This window comes from Strongylocentrotus purpuratus, unplaced genomic scaffold, assembly GCF_000002235.5.
Source record: "Strongylocentrotus purpuratus isolate Spur 01 unplaced genomic scaffold, Spur_5.0 spur5_scaffold_14, whole genome shotgun sequence".
Classification (NCBI taxonomy): domain Eukaryota; kingdom Metazoa; phylum Echinodermata; class Echinoidea; order Camarodonta; family Strongylocentrotidae; genus Strongylocentrotus; species Strongylocentrotus purpuratus.
The window spans coordinates 14,378,752-14,397,026 of record NW_022145599.1 but is presented as its reverse complement, the minus strand read 5'-3'; the positions used below and the strand labels follow the sequence as shown (position 1 = coordinate 14,397,026).

General features: G+C 39.1%; 2 protein-coding genes across 2 annotated transcripts in view; one reads left to right on the top strand and one right to left on the bottom strand.

Annotated features, from left to right (window-relative positions):
* LOC100891254 (acyl-coenzyme A synthetase ACSM3, mitochondrial) overlaps window positions 1–7,073 on the bottom strand; it is a 31,026-nt gene extending 23,953 nt beyond the window's left edge. The window contains exons 1-8 of the mRNA XM_030985087.1: window positions 6,564–7,073; window positions 5,843–5,943; window positions 4,566–4,678; window positions 3,924–4,042; window positions 3,101–3,174; window positions 2,933–2,987; window positions 2,366–2,487; window positions 1,271–1,427 (exon numbers count right to left, since the gene is read on the bottom strand). Of these exons, the coding sequence (XP_030840947.1) occupies window positions 1,271–1,427; window positions 2,366–2,487; window positions 2,933–2,987; window positions 3,101–3,174; window positions 3,924–4,042; window positions 4,566–4,678; window positions 5,843–5,943; window positions 6,564–7,055 (1,233 nt within the window). The 5' untranslated portion in view covers window positions 7,056–7,073. The remainder of the gene's footprint in view (window positions 1–1,270; window positions 1,428–2,365; window positions 2,488–2,932; window positions 2,988–3,100; window positions 3,175–3,923; window positions 4,043–4,565; window positions 4,679–5,842; window positions 5,944–6,563) is intronic.
* Window positions 7,074–16,157: 9,084 nt separating this feature from the next.
* Window positions 16,158–17,333, top strand: LOC105440047 (oxytocin receptor-like). The gene has a single exon (XM_011669768.1). It carries the CDS (start codon window positions 16,158–16,160, stop codon window positions 17,331–17,333), a length of 1,176 nt encoding a protein of 391 aa, XP_011668070.1.
* The last annotated feature ends 942 nt before the right edge of the window (window positions 17,334–18,275 follow it).

The window sequence follows — 18,275 nt, the reverse complement described above, 5'->3', positions numbered from 1 at the left end:
GAACGAAAACAAGGCAATGACGAAGGTCGTCATTGCAAAAAATTTGTTCTTTTATAGTACATTTCAGGAACACAAGCCCCACAACAAGGCACTTCACAATTAACAATGTACATTGCACACAATCACTGGGAACATTTATCACAGAGATAATTGTCAGCAGAAAGCCAGACGACAATTCAAGTACGGCACTTTACAAATAGATAACACCATTATCTCTTTCTCTCTCTCAACAGAAGATTTATCATGGCATTTTGTTCACAAGTATCTATTTCATGCGTGCATATGACCAAATACAACAAAAAGTTATTACATGAAAATGCACACTGTGATCTTGAGACAGAACCCTCCCACTCCAATTGTAGAAACTGTCAGGACAACTTGTGGTTCTCATTATTTTATTGTGAGTATCAACCACTAAAACATATTTTGCTGTGTATGCAAGTTGAACTACCGGTAAACTCTCATTTAACATAAAAGCGAATTACCAGTAGACACCCCATACTGGCCTGAATTGAATATGGAACTTGAGTCTGATTGCGGTTCCATGCTCAGGATTTTTATGTTACACTTTATATTCTTAATTGTTAGACTGTACAGTTTTTTTAGGTTGATTTTATACATTCTAGCAGAAACTAATGATATGGTTATATAAATGGTATCTCTTAAAGGTAAAGACCAGTATTGGAAATGCCCCAATTTCAAAAAATGAAATGGAAGCTCTCATTACCAATCATGTGAAAGAATATGTTTTGACTAATACATGATGATAAAAAATTTGCCGGGAAACCGCCTACAAGTTCATATATTTGGTAAATTTGTATCTCTCATGGACTGTGAGAGACATAGGGTAGTCCCATATACATCTTTCTGTGTATAGTGCTTGTAACTTTACGAAGACTGGGCCAAATTTCTTATCATTTTGATGATTCCAGAACCTTGCAGATGCTAGATGCTAGAGGATCAACCTTTTCTGATCGATTCCACAACGTTTCTTTCACAATGCAATCGCATGACCATAACTGGTCTTTACCTTTAAGATAGGCCATTCCTTATAAGGCTTGGAGCATCGGGTGTTACTCTGACTACACCAAAGTGCCAAGTCAACACCCTTACATACCTCCTAGCCTCCAAGACTGGTGAACACCAAGTAGGATATGCAGTTCAAACCAGTTCAAACCGGTAGATACCAGTTGGAAATCCTTACTGGTTTCAACTGGTTTCAACTCGTTTCAACTGGTATCAACTGGAATTTCAACCTGGTTATACTTACCTGCAGAGTTTGTTGTGGATCAAACCTAGGTGAATGATGGATAAAAACACAGGATCCCTGGCCCCAGGGAGCATAGACGTTACTGTAGGCAGACTTGGCCCATCCCGTGTCCGACATGTTCCAAAAGATATCATGCGGCGTCAGATCCAGCCAATACCTGGACGATAGCGGAATGAAAATTGATTGTTAATCACTGATAAAAATCATAGAAGTCAAAGAGGTCAAGATAGATTTCCTTTATTTTGTATTGATCCGGTTTGCCTCAAGTGGTTCTTGTGATATCGTGTTAACGAGAAAATGGGATGGACAGCCAATCCGAAAACATAATGCCTCCAGGGAAAAAAAAACCTCTGAACAGTTTGGTTTGAAACATCTCAATTTTGACAAATAAAGTGACTGGTGCTGATGTTGGACGATTTTGACCCTTAAAGGTGAAAATATCATGATATTGCTAATTTTACTCTATATCTCATAAATATGAAAATCATTCTTAAAGTTTACAGTTTACTCTTAATTACATTCTCATCATATTGATAAATTGCAAAAGATTGAAAACATAGTTTTCAAAGCAGAAAAAAAGGATCGTCACGCTTTCTGACTGACCCAGATATATGCTGTTTTTTTAAACCTTTCAAAGTTAATTGAAGACGATTAAAACTCTAAGGCCTCACTGACGTCAGAAATGGGACGTCCGTGCATCAAAATTTTGTTATTAAAGGTTTAATAATTGGACTGAAATGCCAGTAACGATATTCCATCAACTTTCAGAGACTGGGTCTGATTATCATAATATCGAGGGGTCAGTGACACAAAGACGTAACTCTATTTTGGCCATTTTGAGAGAAATTAGTTTAGAGGTCCACTTAGGCCTTAAGAAGTTAAGTCTATTTTTCACTAGCCATTGACTTCAATGAGGTGTTGGGTGGAGTTACGGTAAGTCTTTGTTTTTCCTGGAAAGACTTCATTTAATTTCCTGAACATTTTTATTTCAAATACTCATTTTGGCAAAATATGGAGTTACGTCTTTGTGTCACTGAACCCTCGATATTGGCCACACACAAGGTTTCCTTGACGGGATGGAATACTTGTACTCACTTTCCTGTGATGATGTGACCGAGACCATAGCTAACATGTGTGTGTTCAGCCATCTTAGGCTTGGCTGTAGTCCCACTGGTAAAGAAAACTGTCATGGGGTCACTACCTCGTGTCCTCACACACTGCAAAGAAAACATGTTTTGAAAGAGATAGAAATCAAAACCAAAATCAAATAAATATAAATCATAAATATATGTTAGATAAGTGAACTTACCGGTAAGTGCACTTATCTGCATTTATTTACATCAAAAGAATGGCCTAGTTTAAGTCCGATTTTTACAATCAATAAATATACAGTTCAACATAGAATTAGAAAATGCTTTAACGTCGAACATATCCATTTTTATTCATGGTGAAAATATTTTAAATCATGTGAGTCATCCTAGACCAATTACCTGCACAGGAATTCTTTCATGATAATATATGCAACTGCTCTTAAAACAAAGTATATTTTATCCCTGCTTTAGCTCAGCTGCCATGATAAGGCACAACAGCATTCAAGGAATTTCTTTCAAATGGGTACCATTTTACCTCTCCTGAGTTGAGAGTGGCAAATGTTTAGCTTACCTCGTGCTCATCTGAAGCTGCATCGTAAAGCTCTTGGAAATCTAACCAACCAGGTCTGTAATAAACAGATATATTGATTCGTTAAAGAAAATGAAATGCATCAGCGGTTCTTGCCAGAATAGCAATAGTTTCTAGAAATGGCCATTTTGTAAACCTTCTTAAGCTTACCTATCGCTTCTGATCTTTTCATCCTTGTCTCTGATGAGAATTTTATGTTGAAAACCATCAGTATCCTTGACAACCTGAGAAAGATGATTATGAAATGAAAAAAAATTAATATTGGCAAATTGTAACCTCCATTGATGGGATGCTGTTTTAAAGCATGTCTGCACTAGTTTGGCCAGGGGGATTAGACCTCCCTGCAAGGTCACTGACAGGTGGTTATCTCAGCTCTCAATTAACATGAGAAAAAGGGGATCATGGGGGACCAACAGGCACCAATTAGGCATTGTTTGTTATATAGAGGGCGCAAGTAGCTGTACGTAGTGCACATGGGCTTTAAAAGCAGTATATTACTGATAACATTCAAAACATTATTTTTTACAACCATCAAACATGGGGGGAGGGGGGGACGTAAAAGAGGGGACAGCAAAACTAAGGGAGATGCGAGTTGCTTTAACAGTATGGTCAGCTCTCTACTGTTGACTACAAACTGACCCAGATGGACCCTGCCCTAAGCAATAGATTATGATGGTGTTTACATAAATCTCATCAAATCGCTGAGGTCATCAAAGCTGAACAATAGTTAAGTAAAATAAGGAATAAGTAAACACTGCTGTTTATTCTCTATGGTAGCTGCAAGAAACATTGTCTTATCTTCTTCCCCAGTGCCGTATTGATCTGCGCATGTACTGACCTGCGCAGTGTGGAAGAAAGGTCACTATCTACTGCCAAACATTGTATTTGTGGTAGGGTGAATTACACAAACACATTTCTGAAACTGTCATGAGAAGGGGTTCAATGGTTTCAAATTTCCCTCCTAGGTTCCTACCTTATCAACCAGATGTGAGATTTCTTCATCTGTAATAATGCAGACAGCTTTGGAGCTCTCCAGTCTGTCTCTGATATCCATCTCTCTGAGCTGAGTAGAACCAGGCACAAGCACTGCCCCTGAAAGAAAAAGAATGATGTAACATTCTGGTTAGTCCAGTTTCTGTCAGTTTTTACATATTTTAAATTCTTAATTCATCTTTGTCGTCCTCCCTTACATGCATCACACACAGAGCGCGGTGTCACTAATCTTGGGATCCCCTAACATACACAGAACCAGAATTTTTGAAAAATCTGATAACTTTTCCTCTTTCTTTTCTCCATCTTCTTTATCTTCCCTTGTTTTGTAATCTTGATTTTATGTAAATTATGCACCAAAGTTATTGTAAATTTTTATATTTTGTGAGGATCATTTTTAACTAGCCATTTATGTGCTTTTCAAAATCCTCCCACTTCAGATATTTTTGAGAGATGATTATTGTGGGCCCCAAACATATTTTGAAGAGGGGATTTGATCAGTAAGGCTTCCCCTTCGCAGTGATATGAATTTTGCATCAATTCAAAACACTTTTGATTCTTCGGGTGACTACTTTAAGACTAAGACTTCCATAAGATAGTCCCTTGATATGCTTGAGCTTCTTACCTATTCTCAGACAAGCCAGATTGAGGAGCCACCATTCTGGTAAGCGTGGTAGGATGACCATCACTTTATCATGCTGCTTGATATGACAGCTCTTCTGCAGCATATTGGCAACCCTGATTTGGTTACAGGAAAAAAAACATTCAAAAAATCAAACATAAACATGAAAACATTGAATTTTCAGTATAAAACAACAAATCAAGTGGAAATTTCAAGTGACATTAATATTTTGTTTTCATTTTATATTGAAAGTGATGCAATTTGTAACTTATCATTTGAAATCACACTATTTTCATGTTCATCAACATTTTCAATTTCATCCATTCATCTATATTTCCTTCTCTTGTCTCTGTCGATATAAATTCATCACTTGCAGTCTGGTAAAAAACTCACTGGAAATACTTTTTTTTACGATGTTTTCATTTTAATTCAATTTCAAAGCTTAGAAATGATTTTGAACGACAACTATTCATTAATTGTTAATTTAATGTCAAAGATTACAAATGTTATGCAACTCAGAAAATACCCCATGGTTAGTATCAAAACTTAATGTGTGAAATTGAAAATTGCAGCTGCTCAAAAACGAAAGTTCTACTAGATGCGGCGATCGCCAAAACAGCATCCTTTGGTGATCAAAAACCTGGCAGCTAGCTTTAGTTTTCCATTAAACGTCCAGGGAAGGTGTCTGCTCTTTGACACCAAAACTGTCACACAGGTACATGTAATTAAACTGGGATGTGTCCTGGAACACTTTTCTGTGTACCTTTGACCTTCGTGACTAGATTACCTCTATAGGGGTCACATTTATATTATATTAGATGGCTTTGAGTGTGATACAAGAATATATTGCTTGAGCTATGACAATATTGAACAAGTTGGAGGCAAGTCCAATATTGTCATAGCAAGAGCAATATATTCTTGTATCACACGAAAACAAAGCCATATAATATTATTATTATCTTTATCAGGCTGACTAGCGAATTAACAAAATTTGACTTACCTCGATAAATATGGATTTTTGTGTGTGTGTGATATCGATATCGATAATTAAAGTTCCTGGATGACTGAGCAATACAAAAACAATATTGGTCAGTCATCCGGGTACTGCGCTAAAGATATTGAATACACTGATTTATTGTACCACTTGGAAGCCTTATGTAGATAATAAAACAGTATCTCCCAAACATCGTCCGTTTGGAGCTAGAAGGATGTTAACTCATACTTTAACACAGAGTTAAAGCCCTTATGGTTCTGAACAGAAGACACAGAATATTGCTTACTTTTTTGACTTTTCTGCAAGATCCCTAAAGGACCACTTGATTTCATTTCCTTTGGTATCTATCCACCAAAAAGCTGGGTTGCTGGTGGACCTCTCTCCCGTCTGTGAAAAAAAAAATTAAAAAAATGCAAATTTCTGTAACTGACTTCTTCATAAAAGATACACTGGGAAAAATAAAGTGAAAAAGAGACAAAATATATACACCATGTATACCAAACGAAGCCTGAACAGCATGCACTATCACTTTCCACTATGGCTCAACCTATATTATGTAAAATCTGTATTTACTATTTTTGCATAAGTGTAAGGAAAGACGCAAGAAATCTTTCAACAATTTTGTGAGCAATTCCCATTTTGACAGTACGGTATGATAGTTGCCAACTGTATCAAATAAAATTTTGAAGGCAGAAGGAAAGGGAATTAAACTTCTTCCTTTCCAAATTCATACTTTTCAAGATAAGCAAATCTATGCTCCATTTGTAAATTTCTAAAATATTAATGATTTCAGTATAATATATGCAAATCATTATTTCTTTATTTCATTTTTTCTTGGGGGCACGCTACAAGAGTCCTATCTCGCACCCCGGGGCAACTTGTCTGACACGGCTGGTTGCAGCAACTATTTCGAAGATCAAGATACATTAATCTGGCTCTAAGGAGACACGAACGAACGATTATTTCTTATGAATCTTAGAGAGCTAAATTAAAACATTTTTACACACCTCTTCCTTCCTGGCCCATTCATCCATCACATCACTGGCAAAATTAAAATACTCTGGAACATCAATTTTGAACTCCTTGCGGCCCAACTCATAATCGTTGAAGCCTGTCATAGAGACTGCCGACAAGAAGGACCTCGACGACTGTTGCCATGGCGACAGGGTCACGTTCAACGCATCTTTAGTGTTCTTCCATAACGGTTTTGTGATGCTGTAGTTACATGGAGTCGCACATGTTCTGAAGATGCTCGGAGATGGACGATGCTTGGCAATGATTGCTGATGTACATGCAGCTCTCCGACTCCTTTGCAAGATGCTGGAGCTGGAGGTGGGTGAGAGGGGAGCTCTGGCCCAATCTTGGCAGGAGATGGAGCGCAAGGATGCCTCACAACAAGATGAAAATGTTCTCAAGTTTTTGAGTGTAGAAACTTTCCTGCTGGCTAATTCTTTGAAAGCCCGAAGGTTTCGGTTCACAAGAGCAATTTGTCTAGACATCTTGGGTGTTAATGACTAATTAGCACACAAAAGTGATATTTATCGAGACAGGGCTTAACGTTGACATCCAAATGCAAACTTGAAATAGACAAAGAGAGAAAGAAAAAAAGAAAATATACTAATAGAACATACATGAATCTGAAATAACATTAACAGTTTAAAGACTTGCGAACAAAAAGCATGACTCTCCTTGAAACATTGACTATATTAATATATACATGATATTAGTTTTAAACATAATTTCGTCCTTCATTCCTCTACACATATCTTCTTCAGGAATGATATTTCATTTTCATGAAGCGGACAGGAGCAATGAAGCGGATAGTCGGGGAGCCGAGGCGAGGGCTACGGTTTGAGTTACGCCCACTTAACTCAACTGCTCATGCTCAAGGTTGAAAATTAAATCTATGAAACGTACTTGTAAAACTCTCTTGCCATTCTGACATTGACGAAAATTTAATTACTTACCATGCACTACTCACCTTTTCACACATTAGCCGAGGTTGTTTGGTATTTTGCAAGGCAAACAGTCAAAAGAATCACACCACAGCATTGCACGAGAACTGATCCGAGGTCCTGCTGCGCATGCTGTAAGTGCTACAATATACACCGGTACCCCGAGCCCGACTCCCTCCAGCTCCCTCGGCCTCGGAATACGGGCACAGGTGAGGCTCGATCTTGCATGGTCACCAGAGAGCCATATATATGCGCTTTTCAAGGTTTTCTTGCTTTTCTTGCAGTCCAATGCAACCTAATTGTATAGTGATATCATCATTTTAAAAGATATGATGTGCTTACATATTTTTAAAAAATCTAATAGAAAGAATGTTTTCAAATTAATACTGAATTGAGGTCTAAAATAGCCTATACTGCTTACTCCAGAGTATTGAAATATGAATAAAGACTAGTCAACTCCAATTTGCAGGGGGGTTTTCCCTATTAAACAGCTGGCGGTTACGGCTGACCTGAGAATCTAAGAGTGAGAGTTTATTTTGTTGTAGTTGCTGCTGTTTATAATGGCAATATACATATTTTAAAACTATCACTCATAGTGATAATATTTTGCTTCTTTGGCCCAAATATTGTTATCCTCTGATACTTGCCACACTTTCCTTTTACCATGTTTACATTATTACATTTGTAATTTACTTTTAATTTGAAGTAAACAAAGTTCAACAAAACGCTGTAAGAAGGCCTACGTGTATCATACAATCGCCCCGGCAATCGCCCTCCGTTTGTTTCCCCTTCACAGACGTGAAGAGTGTACATAAACTATTAACCCGTGTAAATTTCACTAACTAGGCCTAACTTATATACATGTATTGACTTTAAAAGTACCAGATATTAAAACTCAAAATGATATTGTAATGATATGATTTTTTTTAAATATGATTCACCGAGAAGGATAGATTTATAAGTCCATTAGGGACTTCCGGAACCAAGTATGCAAGTGCGTGGTATATAACTATAAAATAACATGTCCATGTATAAAATAGGGGTATGCAGAATATATATAGGCCCCATAAGTAAATATAATATAATCTCATGGATAAGTGCCTCATTAATTATGTATATGTTTTGCTTTGTTTCATTTTTGATTAACTGCACCATTTTTCATCAAAAGCCCATATTTGTTCCTTAGCATTTCTTGATATACATGAAATGTTTTTCATTTTTAATGAATATCTATAAGTCAGTGCAATCAATTTCCTTGGGGAGTGTCTACGTTTAGTTCACACCCGAGTTTTTTTTCCCTCTGATTATTACATAAATGTGTCCCAAAGGGAGCCACCCTGTTCCACACCTGAGCGACATAGGATTTATTTTTTTCCTTTAAAAAATTCTGAGAAACACGGGTTTTACCGGATGGGGTCGAATAAAAAAAGACAGGATTTGGTAACCTGGCATGATAAAATAATAATAATATTAATGAAAACCCTGATAACAAAAAAAAACAGGGACACCAAACAAAATTACGATAAAAGAGAGTTGAATTAAATAGGAAAACTATAAAGGTGGTCACTATATTGTAAAAAAAAAAGAATAGACGGTAATTATGAATCGTACGAAATTATCTTTCAAAATGTTAACGCACCGTATAGCTTGGCTATTCATTCATCTACAGATTCTAGAAATACGAAGGAAAAAAACACATTAACATGCGATTGGAATGTGTATGTGTGATCTTATAAACAATGGACTGCCATATACGCTTTTTGTTTCTTCATATCATCTCACTTATCAATCATCCCTATTAAAAATAAAGAGCAGCGAAACTGTTACCTCCATGTAACCGACCAAATCATGATGGAAAAACGGTATTTTTCGAATTCATTTTCTTTGGCATGGAATCAACTGCCAACAGATTGAACTCAAGGACTGTGTTTAGTAGAAAATTGTGAACAAAACAAAATGTATCCTCCATCTCTTCGGTGAATTTTCTTTTGAACAAAAATCTCAATTTTTCTTTAAATAAAAAAAATAATAATAATAAATTTGAGTTTAACATGGTATCAAGCTTTTAATCATATTTCTTTCGAATAAAATTGGATTGTTATTATGATAAATCAAAATAACACAATCGCAATGACAACTCAAGGGCAAATTTAATATCATATTGTTTGTCCAATAGAAATCATGTTCGGATCTCGTAAAACGTCATTGTATATAATATTTACACCTTTTCTAAAGGGCTTGTAACGATTTCTCAGGTAATCATGTTATCAAGTTTTGAGTACTTTCGTAGAACACGCTATGATTTGCTATCTGATCTACGAACTTAGAGTTAGGTTACTTGAGCCAGCGTTTCGTTGAAAACACGAACAACGATGGTATACTTGACGCAGATTTTAACAAAATAAATGTAAATGGTCACCGAGTAGAGACTAACACAAAAGAATCATCCATGATTCTCGGGGATGATTTAAGAGAGCCTTCATAGAGGTCGACTCTATCTGAATTTATGGGCGGATTCCCCACTGAATATGAAGCTAACCAAGTATATAACTGAAAATTAATGTTACATGTCCAATATAATACAAAATTACTTCTAAAGTGCACAAAACCCATAAGTTTCCTGTTTGCGCAAATTGTAAAGCAGATAATCATGCTTACCTTATTTAGCAGTAATTATTTCCATGGCCACACCACGCCTGAAATTAAGACGATTATATTTTCCATTTAGTCTCCGAACCTTTATATTATTATGATTACTATGAACTATTATGAAATGATATATAGACAGTCGTTTTTTTTAGTAAGGCTACCACGTGGTGTTACCGAAAGCCTCCAATTGTGAATACTTTTTCACCTTGGAAACCTACAGAGAACTTAATATTCATGAATCTGTTGATTATTTCTTAAGGTCTTAATAGGCTAACTCCACCCTTCTTTTACAGAGCAGCTTTGCTCTATTCACTAGAGACATGGACGTGTAACCTTGATATACTAGTAGAGTTGTCTCGAATGAAAGAAGAAAATCATAGATGCAGAAACTATAGGGTGATAGTTTGAACGAAGCGAGTAAACAATAAGAATATCATGGGTTTAAAATAAAAAGGGAGATAACTGCGTGTCTACGCAGGAGAATTTCAAAAGGTATGCTCTAGAGACTTGTTGTGTAATCTTAACAGAGAGTTGAAAATCACAGATGCAGATACTAGGGTCAGAGTTTGTACGAATCGAGTAAACAATAAGAATGTCATGGCTTTGAGATAAAAACGGAAATAACTATATTCAAGGGAATTTTAAAAGGTCAATCACTTTGACGATGAATGGGAAGTCCACCTTGATATTATGTGGGTTCAATAAAAGCAGAAAAAATGAGAAAAACAAATCTCGGTGACAGTTTCGAGCAAAGTCTGAACAGAAATATGAAAGTTGTGATTTTTGAAGGAATAGATTTGCTTCATGCAGGGGTTGTATACAATTATATTTGCAATAATTCTATTTAGTGGGAATGTATAATCAACATTTTCTTAAGAGAAACAAATATTTGAAGCTTTGTAGTAAAGGAAAAATGGGTGAGGAGGTCGCAAAATATTTCAAACACTTACCAATTTGGGTTTGATTGATTGCACCTTATTTTTAATCAGTTTTTGCTCAATTTTTCATTGACATGTTTTTTCTTCTACCTCTTTTAAAACCAAATTAATATAAGGGTGACCTTCCCCTTCAAGTCGAAAAATTTCATTTTGTTGCAGCTTATTATACAGCCGCTGAGGTGTGATGTTTCTTAATCAGTTGCAGATCATACAGCTGAGATGACGTATATAAACATTGAGTACACTCCCAAAAGAGGGGAAGTGATAATGTGACACAGTTTCCCTCATTAATATCGTTGTTCACATGCAAATAATCGTTTATTTTCCCATTATGCAATTATAAAAGGGCGTAGCCACTGTAGGGGGGGGGAGGGAACCGGGCCACTTGCCCCAATGAGATGGCGACAAAGAGGAGAATAAGAGAATAACGGGGAAAGAAATGAAGAGCGGGAAGGTACGACCTTTCATACACCCGGTTTACTCTGTCATTATCATTATGATAGTTTATCTAAGGTATTGTTCTCTCGTAATTCATCCACCCAATATTTCGGGTTCCCTAGTGAAACCAGTGCCCCCATAAAATTAATGACTGGACCACTCCATGCCATATTCATATTCTTAGAGCTCCTGCATGTGACGTTTCTTTTGACTAAAATTTCTGATCATTATAGCCACTATAAAGGTGAAGACGGTAGACTAGTGGATATGTCACCAGACTGTGGATCACATGGTTTGTGGTTCGAGTCCAACCACGGTACTAGTGTCCGCTGGCAAGACATTAATCCACATTTGCCACACTCCACCCATGTGTTAAGTGGGTACCCGATATAGGATGCGAACGTTAATGTTTGGTTGAATTGGCATGTGTGCTCCCTTAGGATATATAGGGAGCGAAGCGTGTGCATTATTTTTGTTGTTGTATGTTTTATTAAATCAAAACTAATATCAAAATATTTACATGCATGTCATCAATAACGATTGGTATACACAACTTTATATAACTAAGCAATAGAAAATAAAAAAAGTGACAAGAAATACAAGATATATTTAAATCATTAACATAATATAATGCGCAATACGAAGCCACAGAGAGAGAAACAAAATATAATACTGTTTATTATAACAGGGAGTCCACCTAATATAGCTGCCAAGAAGCGTGTGCACTATTGTGTTTGTGAACACACTTCGCAGTGATCTTACCCAAAAGTACATTTAATGACCGACCGGGGTACTAATTATTACGATGTAAGACGTTTAAAACCGTGCTTGTGCCTCGCTCCCTATTTCCTAAGGGGCACTCCGGGGGAGTAGCGCTATACAATTTTGACTATTTTTATAATTCAAACGCAATTGTCTACGCATCTGTTTTCAATACTCTCCTTTAATGAAGTCATTAATTTCGGATATGTCACGTGACCCATATAAACGATGCTATCTCTTTCGACGATCAAGTAAAACAAATAATATTGCTGCGACGTCAAGAATCCAGAATGACTTTAATGCTTATTTGCCTACTTATATTCTGTATTACTATAGATTGTATAATGTAATAGGCCTATATCATAAACATAACGAAGTTTTTCTTAAAATTTCTTCTTCTTCTCGTCCCAGGCGCGGATCCAGGATTTCTTAGGGGTGGGGGGGGGGGGGGGGGGCCCAAATTTGAAATTATGCGAGCCAAATATTGGTACATATTGGTGACCAGCAGTGACGTAATTAGGGTGGGTGGGTGCAGGGAGGGGCGAGTTTTTCCCCTCCCTCCTCCGCGAAGCGCGGAAGCTTTGCCATTTCCATAAATTATTAGAGAAAGAAGACGATTCGCGTTGTACCATTCCCACAATGATCCTCGTCTGAATTATGTTCCCCCCCCCCCCATCCCGCGAGAAGCGCGAAAGCTTTTACGTTTCATTAAATCATTAGAGAAAGAAGACGATTCGTTGTACCGTTCTTGACTCTTAATCCTTGTCTAAATTCAGTTTCTCCCTACCCACCCCCCTACCGCGCAAAGCGCAGAAGCTTCAACGTTTCATTAAATTATAAGAGAAAGAAGACGATTCGTTGTGTCGTTATCGACTCTTAATCTTCGTCTAAATTCAGTTTCCCCCTAGCTTTTACGTTTCATTTAATCATTAGAGAAAGAAGACGATTCGTTGTACCGTTCTCGACTCTTAATCTTTGTCTAAATTCAGTTTCCCCCCCCCCCCCCGACTCCCGCGTGAAGCGCGGAAGCTTCGACGTTTCATTAAAATATTAGAGAAAGAAGACGATTCGTTGTATCATTATGACTTTTAATCCTCGTCTAAATTCAATTCTCCCCCTCCCGCGCGAAGCGCGGAAGCTTTCACGTTTCATTAAATCATTAGCGAAATAAGACGATTCGTTGTACCGTTCTCGACTCTTAATCCTTGCCTGAATTCAGTTCCCCCCCCCCCCCCGCTTCGACGTCTCATTAATTTTTTAGAGAATGACGACGATTCGTTGTTCCGCTCTCGAAAATAATTTAGTTTCCCCCACCTGCGCGAAGCGCGGAAGCTTTTACGTTCCATTAAATCATTAGCGAAAGAAGACGATTCGTTGTATACCGTTATGATTTTTAATCATCGTCTAAATTCAGTGTCCTCCACCCGCGCGAAGCGCGAAAGCTTTTACGTTTCATTAAATCATTAGCAAAAGAAGACGATTCGTTGTACCGTTCTCGACTCTTAATCCTTGTCTGAATTTCAAATATTTTCTTTGTCTATTCCCTTTTCTTCTTACGTCCTCTTCCTTTTCACTCCTCTCTTTTTTTGGCCAGCGTTTATGGGGGTCCACCCCACCGCCCCTGGCTACGCCCCTGCGGACAGATGAACATATGTTGATACCTTGTCCGCCCGGAAGCTCAGTGTTTTAAGGACTTAATTTACGGTCAAATTAGCATTCAGGGGCCCGCCTAAGGGCTCTTGGTTGGGTCCAGGGGGCAGAGCCCCGGAAGCTCAGGGGTTTTAGGCGTTTAATTACGGTCAGATGAGCATTTCTGATACCTTATTATGTGTGACACTGGCAGGACACTATTTGGCGTGGGGTCCATGGGGCGGGGTTTTAGGCATTAAATGACCGTCAGATGAGCATCTAATTAAGGGCCCGCCTTAGGGCCCTAGGTAGAATCCAGGGGCAGAGCCCTTGGGGTCTTAGGCATTTAATCATGGTCAGATGAGCATATTTTGATACCCCATTATAATGTGACACTGGCAGTCAACTATTTTTTCTTTCTCGCTCTCTTTCTTTCTATTTCTCTTTAATATACTTTTTCAAAGAAAGTGTGGGGGGGGGGCTCGAGCATCCCGATCCCCGCCGTTCCGCGGTCCCTGCTATGTAGGTATCTCAAGAAGCATTTTCTTGCCTGGCTGTAAATTTAGGAATTTGTCATTTTCCAACAAACGCATAAAGTGAGGAAAACTCTCGGAAAATTATCTCATTTCAGCATTATTTGTAAACCACCATTATGGAATTAGAAATAAACCACGTTTGAATTCTATTTCTCCAAAGCCCCCCCCCCCTCCCCTATCAGTACGCCAGTGCCCCCTCCCCCCCCCCCCCCTTCGATCTTCACCTTGTTGGCGGGAAAATTGCAACTGATATCCCTTACCTTTCTTTCTTCTCTTTTTTTTTCTTTCCCTTTCTCTCCTCTTTCCCTTTTCCTTCCCTTCCGCATCTCTCTTTTATGTTTTCGAGGGGGGGGGGGGGGGTGTAGGGGCAAGGTCATTTTGGTTCCCACCCCGCTCCTCACATTGTTGGCGGGATTAACCGCAACTGATCTCCGCTTCTTTTCTCCCTTTTCTCTTTTCTTCCTCTTTTTTGTTCCCTTTTAGCTCTCCCCGGGGGGGGGGGGGGTTAGGGCCTCCCCCCCGATCCACAACTTGTTGGCGGGAAAATTGCAACTGATATCCCCCTTCTTTTCTTTTCTTCTTCCTCTTTTGTCCTTTCCTGTATCTCCTCTTTTTCTTTTTTCTTTCCCTTTCCTTCCTTCTCTTTTATTTTTTGATGGGGGGGGGGGGGGGGGGGGGGAGGCAACAGCCTGGGAGGCAAGTCCTTTTGCCCCCGCCCCCGATCTCCTTCTTCCCTCTTTTCTTTTCTTCTTCCTCTTCTTTTTTCCCTTTCTCTCCTCTTTCCCTTTCCCTTCTTTTCCTTCTCTCTCTCCTTTTTTTTTTTTTTTTTTTTACGGGAGGTGGGGCCAAGGCCCGCTCGGCCCCCCCCCCCCCTGGATCCGCGCCTGTCTTCTCCTTCTTCTTATTTTTTTCTTCTTTTTTTTTTCTTCTTCATCATCATCATCATCATCATCATCATCATCATCATCATCGTCATCATCATCATCATCACTATTCTCTTCTTCTGCTTGGCGGTATAGATTCATTCGAACTCAATAATTCAACACAAATCGTTTCATGTATCTGTTACTATGGTAACATTTGACATAGTGGCAGACCTCGCAGTTCGTTTCATTATTAAAGAAGTATATATAGGGTGAAATTGATACTTATAACAATCACCGCCTCATAAACTAACTATCACCTGATTGGTCAATCACTGTTACGCTATGCCATGCGCTGGCAACCAGTGAAGGTTGGCATTGATTTCATTGGACGACCAATTAATCATGCGATCGATGTTTAACGAGCCGCAGTCCGGAGTCGTCTGCGCGATCTTGAAGTATAAACACATCAGTCGATGCGAGGTACATCAAAATATGTTTTTGTGTTCTTCTCTCGACTTCATGGACATTCAACAGCATGAAATTACTCCCGACTGTTCACCATAGTTATTCATAGTGTAGGGATCAGTTAGCGCATAGTCATTGTTATGGATGAAACCGAAGCTTGTGCCTAATTACATCTTGAAGGCCCACCAAAGTTGAACAACGGGGTTGAAGATTATTTTATGCTTTTTAAAAGATCTACTGGAGATGTGAACACCCTGATATATTTTCACTGTTCAACCGACCTTCCGCTCTAAATACTGAGTATGCAACACATCGTATCGACTTAAGTTATACTCATGGTCATAGACAACGAATGATTCAGTCATGGATACGACAGAAATCGTCAGCCTCTCCATCAACGTGATCGTCATGCTACTCGGACTATCGGGGAACGCCATTATCATCGCTGTTTACAGTCGAAAGAAAGCTAAGAAGAGCACCGATACATTGATCTTGTCTCAGGCGATTTTAGATTTCACGGGTGGGATCGTCGCCCCGATTGATATCATCCGTACGCTCGCTAACGCTGTCAAAAGTGACGCGCTCTGTAAGTTCACCATCTACAGCAGCCGAATCGTGGCGTATTCGGCTCTCTACCTTACCTCGGCCATCGCGGTAGATAGGTGTGTGCTCATAAAGAGACCGTTTGATCGCCGCACCTCGCCAAAAAAGGCGTTCATTGGTGTCGTATTCTCGGTGATGTTCGCAGGCGTCTCGCAGTCCTACAACTTTGTTTACGTTGATTTGGCAGACTTCGGAATCTGCGTAAGGCATGGAATGCCGGCGGCTGTTGAAATAGCTGTCTCGATCTTAACAACTGCCTCCTTTGCGACTACGCTCCTCCTGGCTGTCGTATGCTATGGCGTGATCTACGCCTCGATTCGTTCACAGGCTCGGGTTCGAGCCGCAATGGTCGCAGTGCCTCAGTCAACAGTGGGAAACACTGGCACCGTATGCGAGACTTATTCAACGGATTGCGGTTCGAATGTAGCTCCCCAACCCACAGACAATGGTCGCCAGAACATATTCATCGTAGGGGTAAGACCGAAGGAAAGCCTTGAAGTGCCCTTTGATGATAAACACGAAAATGGAATTTCCAAAGAAAGCAATGAAGATGCCCATCCCCAAGGTCGGGGGAACAACGAAGCATGCACGACAAGTGGAGATCAATCGGGCATATTTCATGCAATACCTCACCGATCACCGGAGAAGAAGGTTGTGCTGAGATCACGAGGAGACCACAAGACCACCAAGATGCTTCTCTTCACCACCATCATCCTTCTCCTGTTCTGGCTGCCTTCTACTGTCCTTAATCATGTCCCTGGTGATGTTCTGACAACATTCCGGAGACAGTCTGCAGGGATGAACGCTCTTATCTACTCATGCTTTGCCATTAGAAGCTTAAATCACATCGTCAACTTTTTCGTCTACCTCGTCGTCAACAAGCGATTTCGTGGAGATTGTAGGCAGATCCTAAAGAAACTATGGACACGCAATTAATTGTCGATAAACAATAATGATCATTTCATGAAGCTGTAAATTTTGCGATCTTTATAATGAGAAGTTTGCTTAAAATATGCACTCACGTATTCAGCTCACCAGTATGACGATAGAAACTAAATGGATTTTATTTCGTTAAATATTCGTATCTTCGCTCATCATACATTAGATTCTATGATGCGGGAATGACTTGAAATATGGTTTGAAATCAGTATCGCTTAGTGAGCGAGTGCTGACAAGCGAATAGTTACATAGCTCAGGGTCGTCAACCAGTTTTTAAAAGTGGATGGGCCTCTTTTCGAGGGAGCGGGTGAGAGTGTGGGAGGTGGTTGCCCCGCTCCTAACCTTCTCTGAACGGTAAGGACTATTTTTGGCGAATGCATGTAGCCTTTACACCACATGTAGGTGCCGGGGGAGGGGAATTTTATGATCCCCCTCCCCCCACCAACTTATGAATGCGAGGGGGTGTCCGCCTGTCTTCTGCCTGTAAACGCCCTTGAATCAGTCATTATGCATCTCAATCTCATAGGCCTAACGTTTGTTATTTTTGATATATTATCATCTTTCTTTGACATAGTGAGAACATCCAGGCGCCCAATAATATTTCAATTTTATTGTGGTTGAAGAAAAAAATTGTGTACACACGTAGTGATCTTACCCAAAAAGATCTGAAAATTAATTTAGGTAAATATCACACTTCAATGACGGCTCGGGTTTTAATCACTTCAAAATCACCAAAAAGATCTGAAAATTAATTTAGGTAAATATCATACTTCAATGACGGCTCGGGTTTTAATCACTTTCATCCTAGCTGCAGTATTGGGTTCAAGAAGTGATAGTGTGCCTCAGTAGTTCTTCCATGATTCTGCAAGGGGGGGCATAACTCTGATTATTACACCATTAAGGATTAAGGGGGCATTTTTTTCCTGTGTATTGAAGATA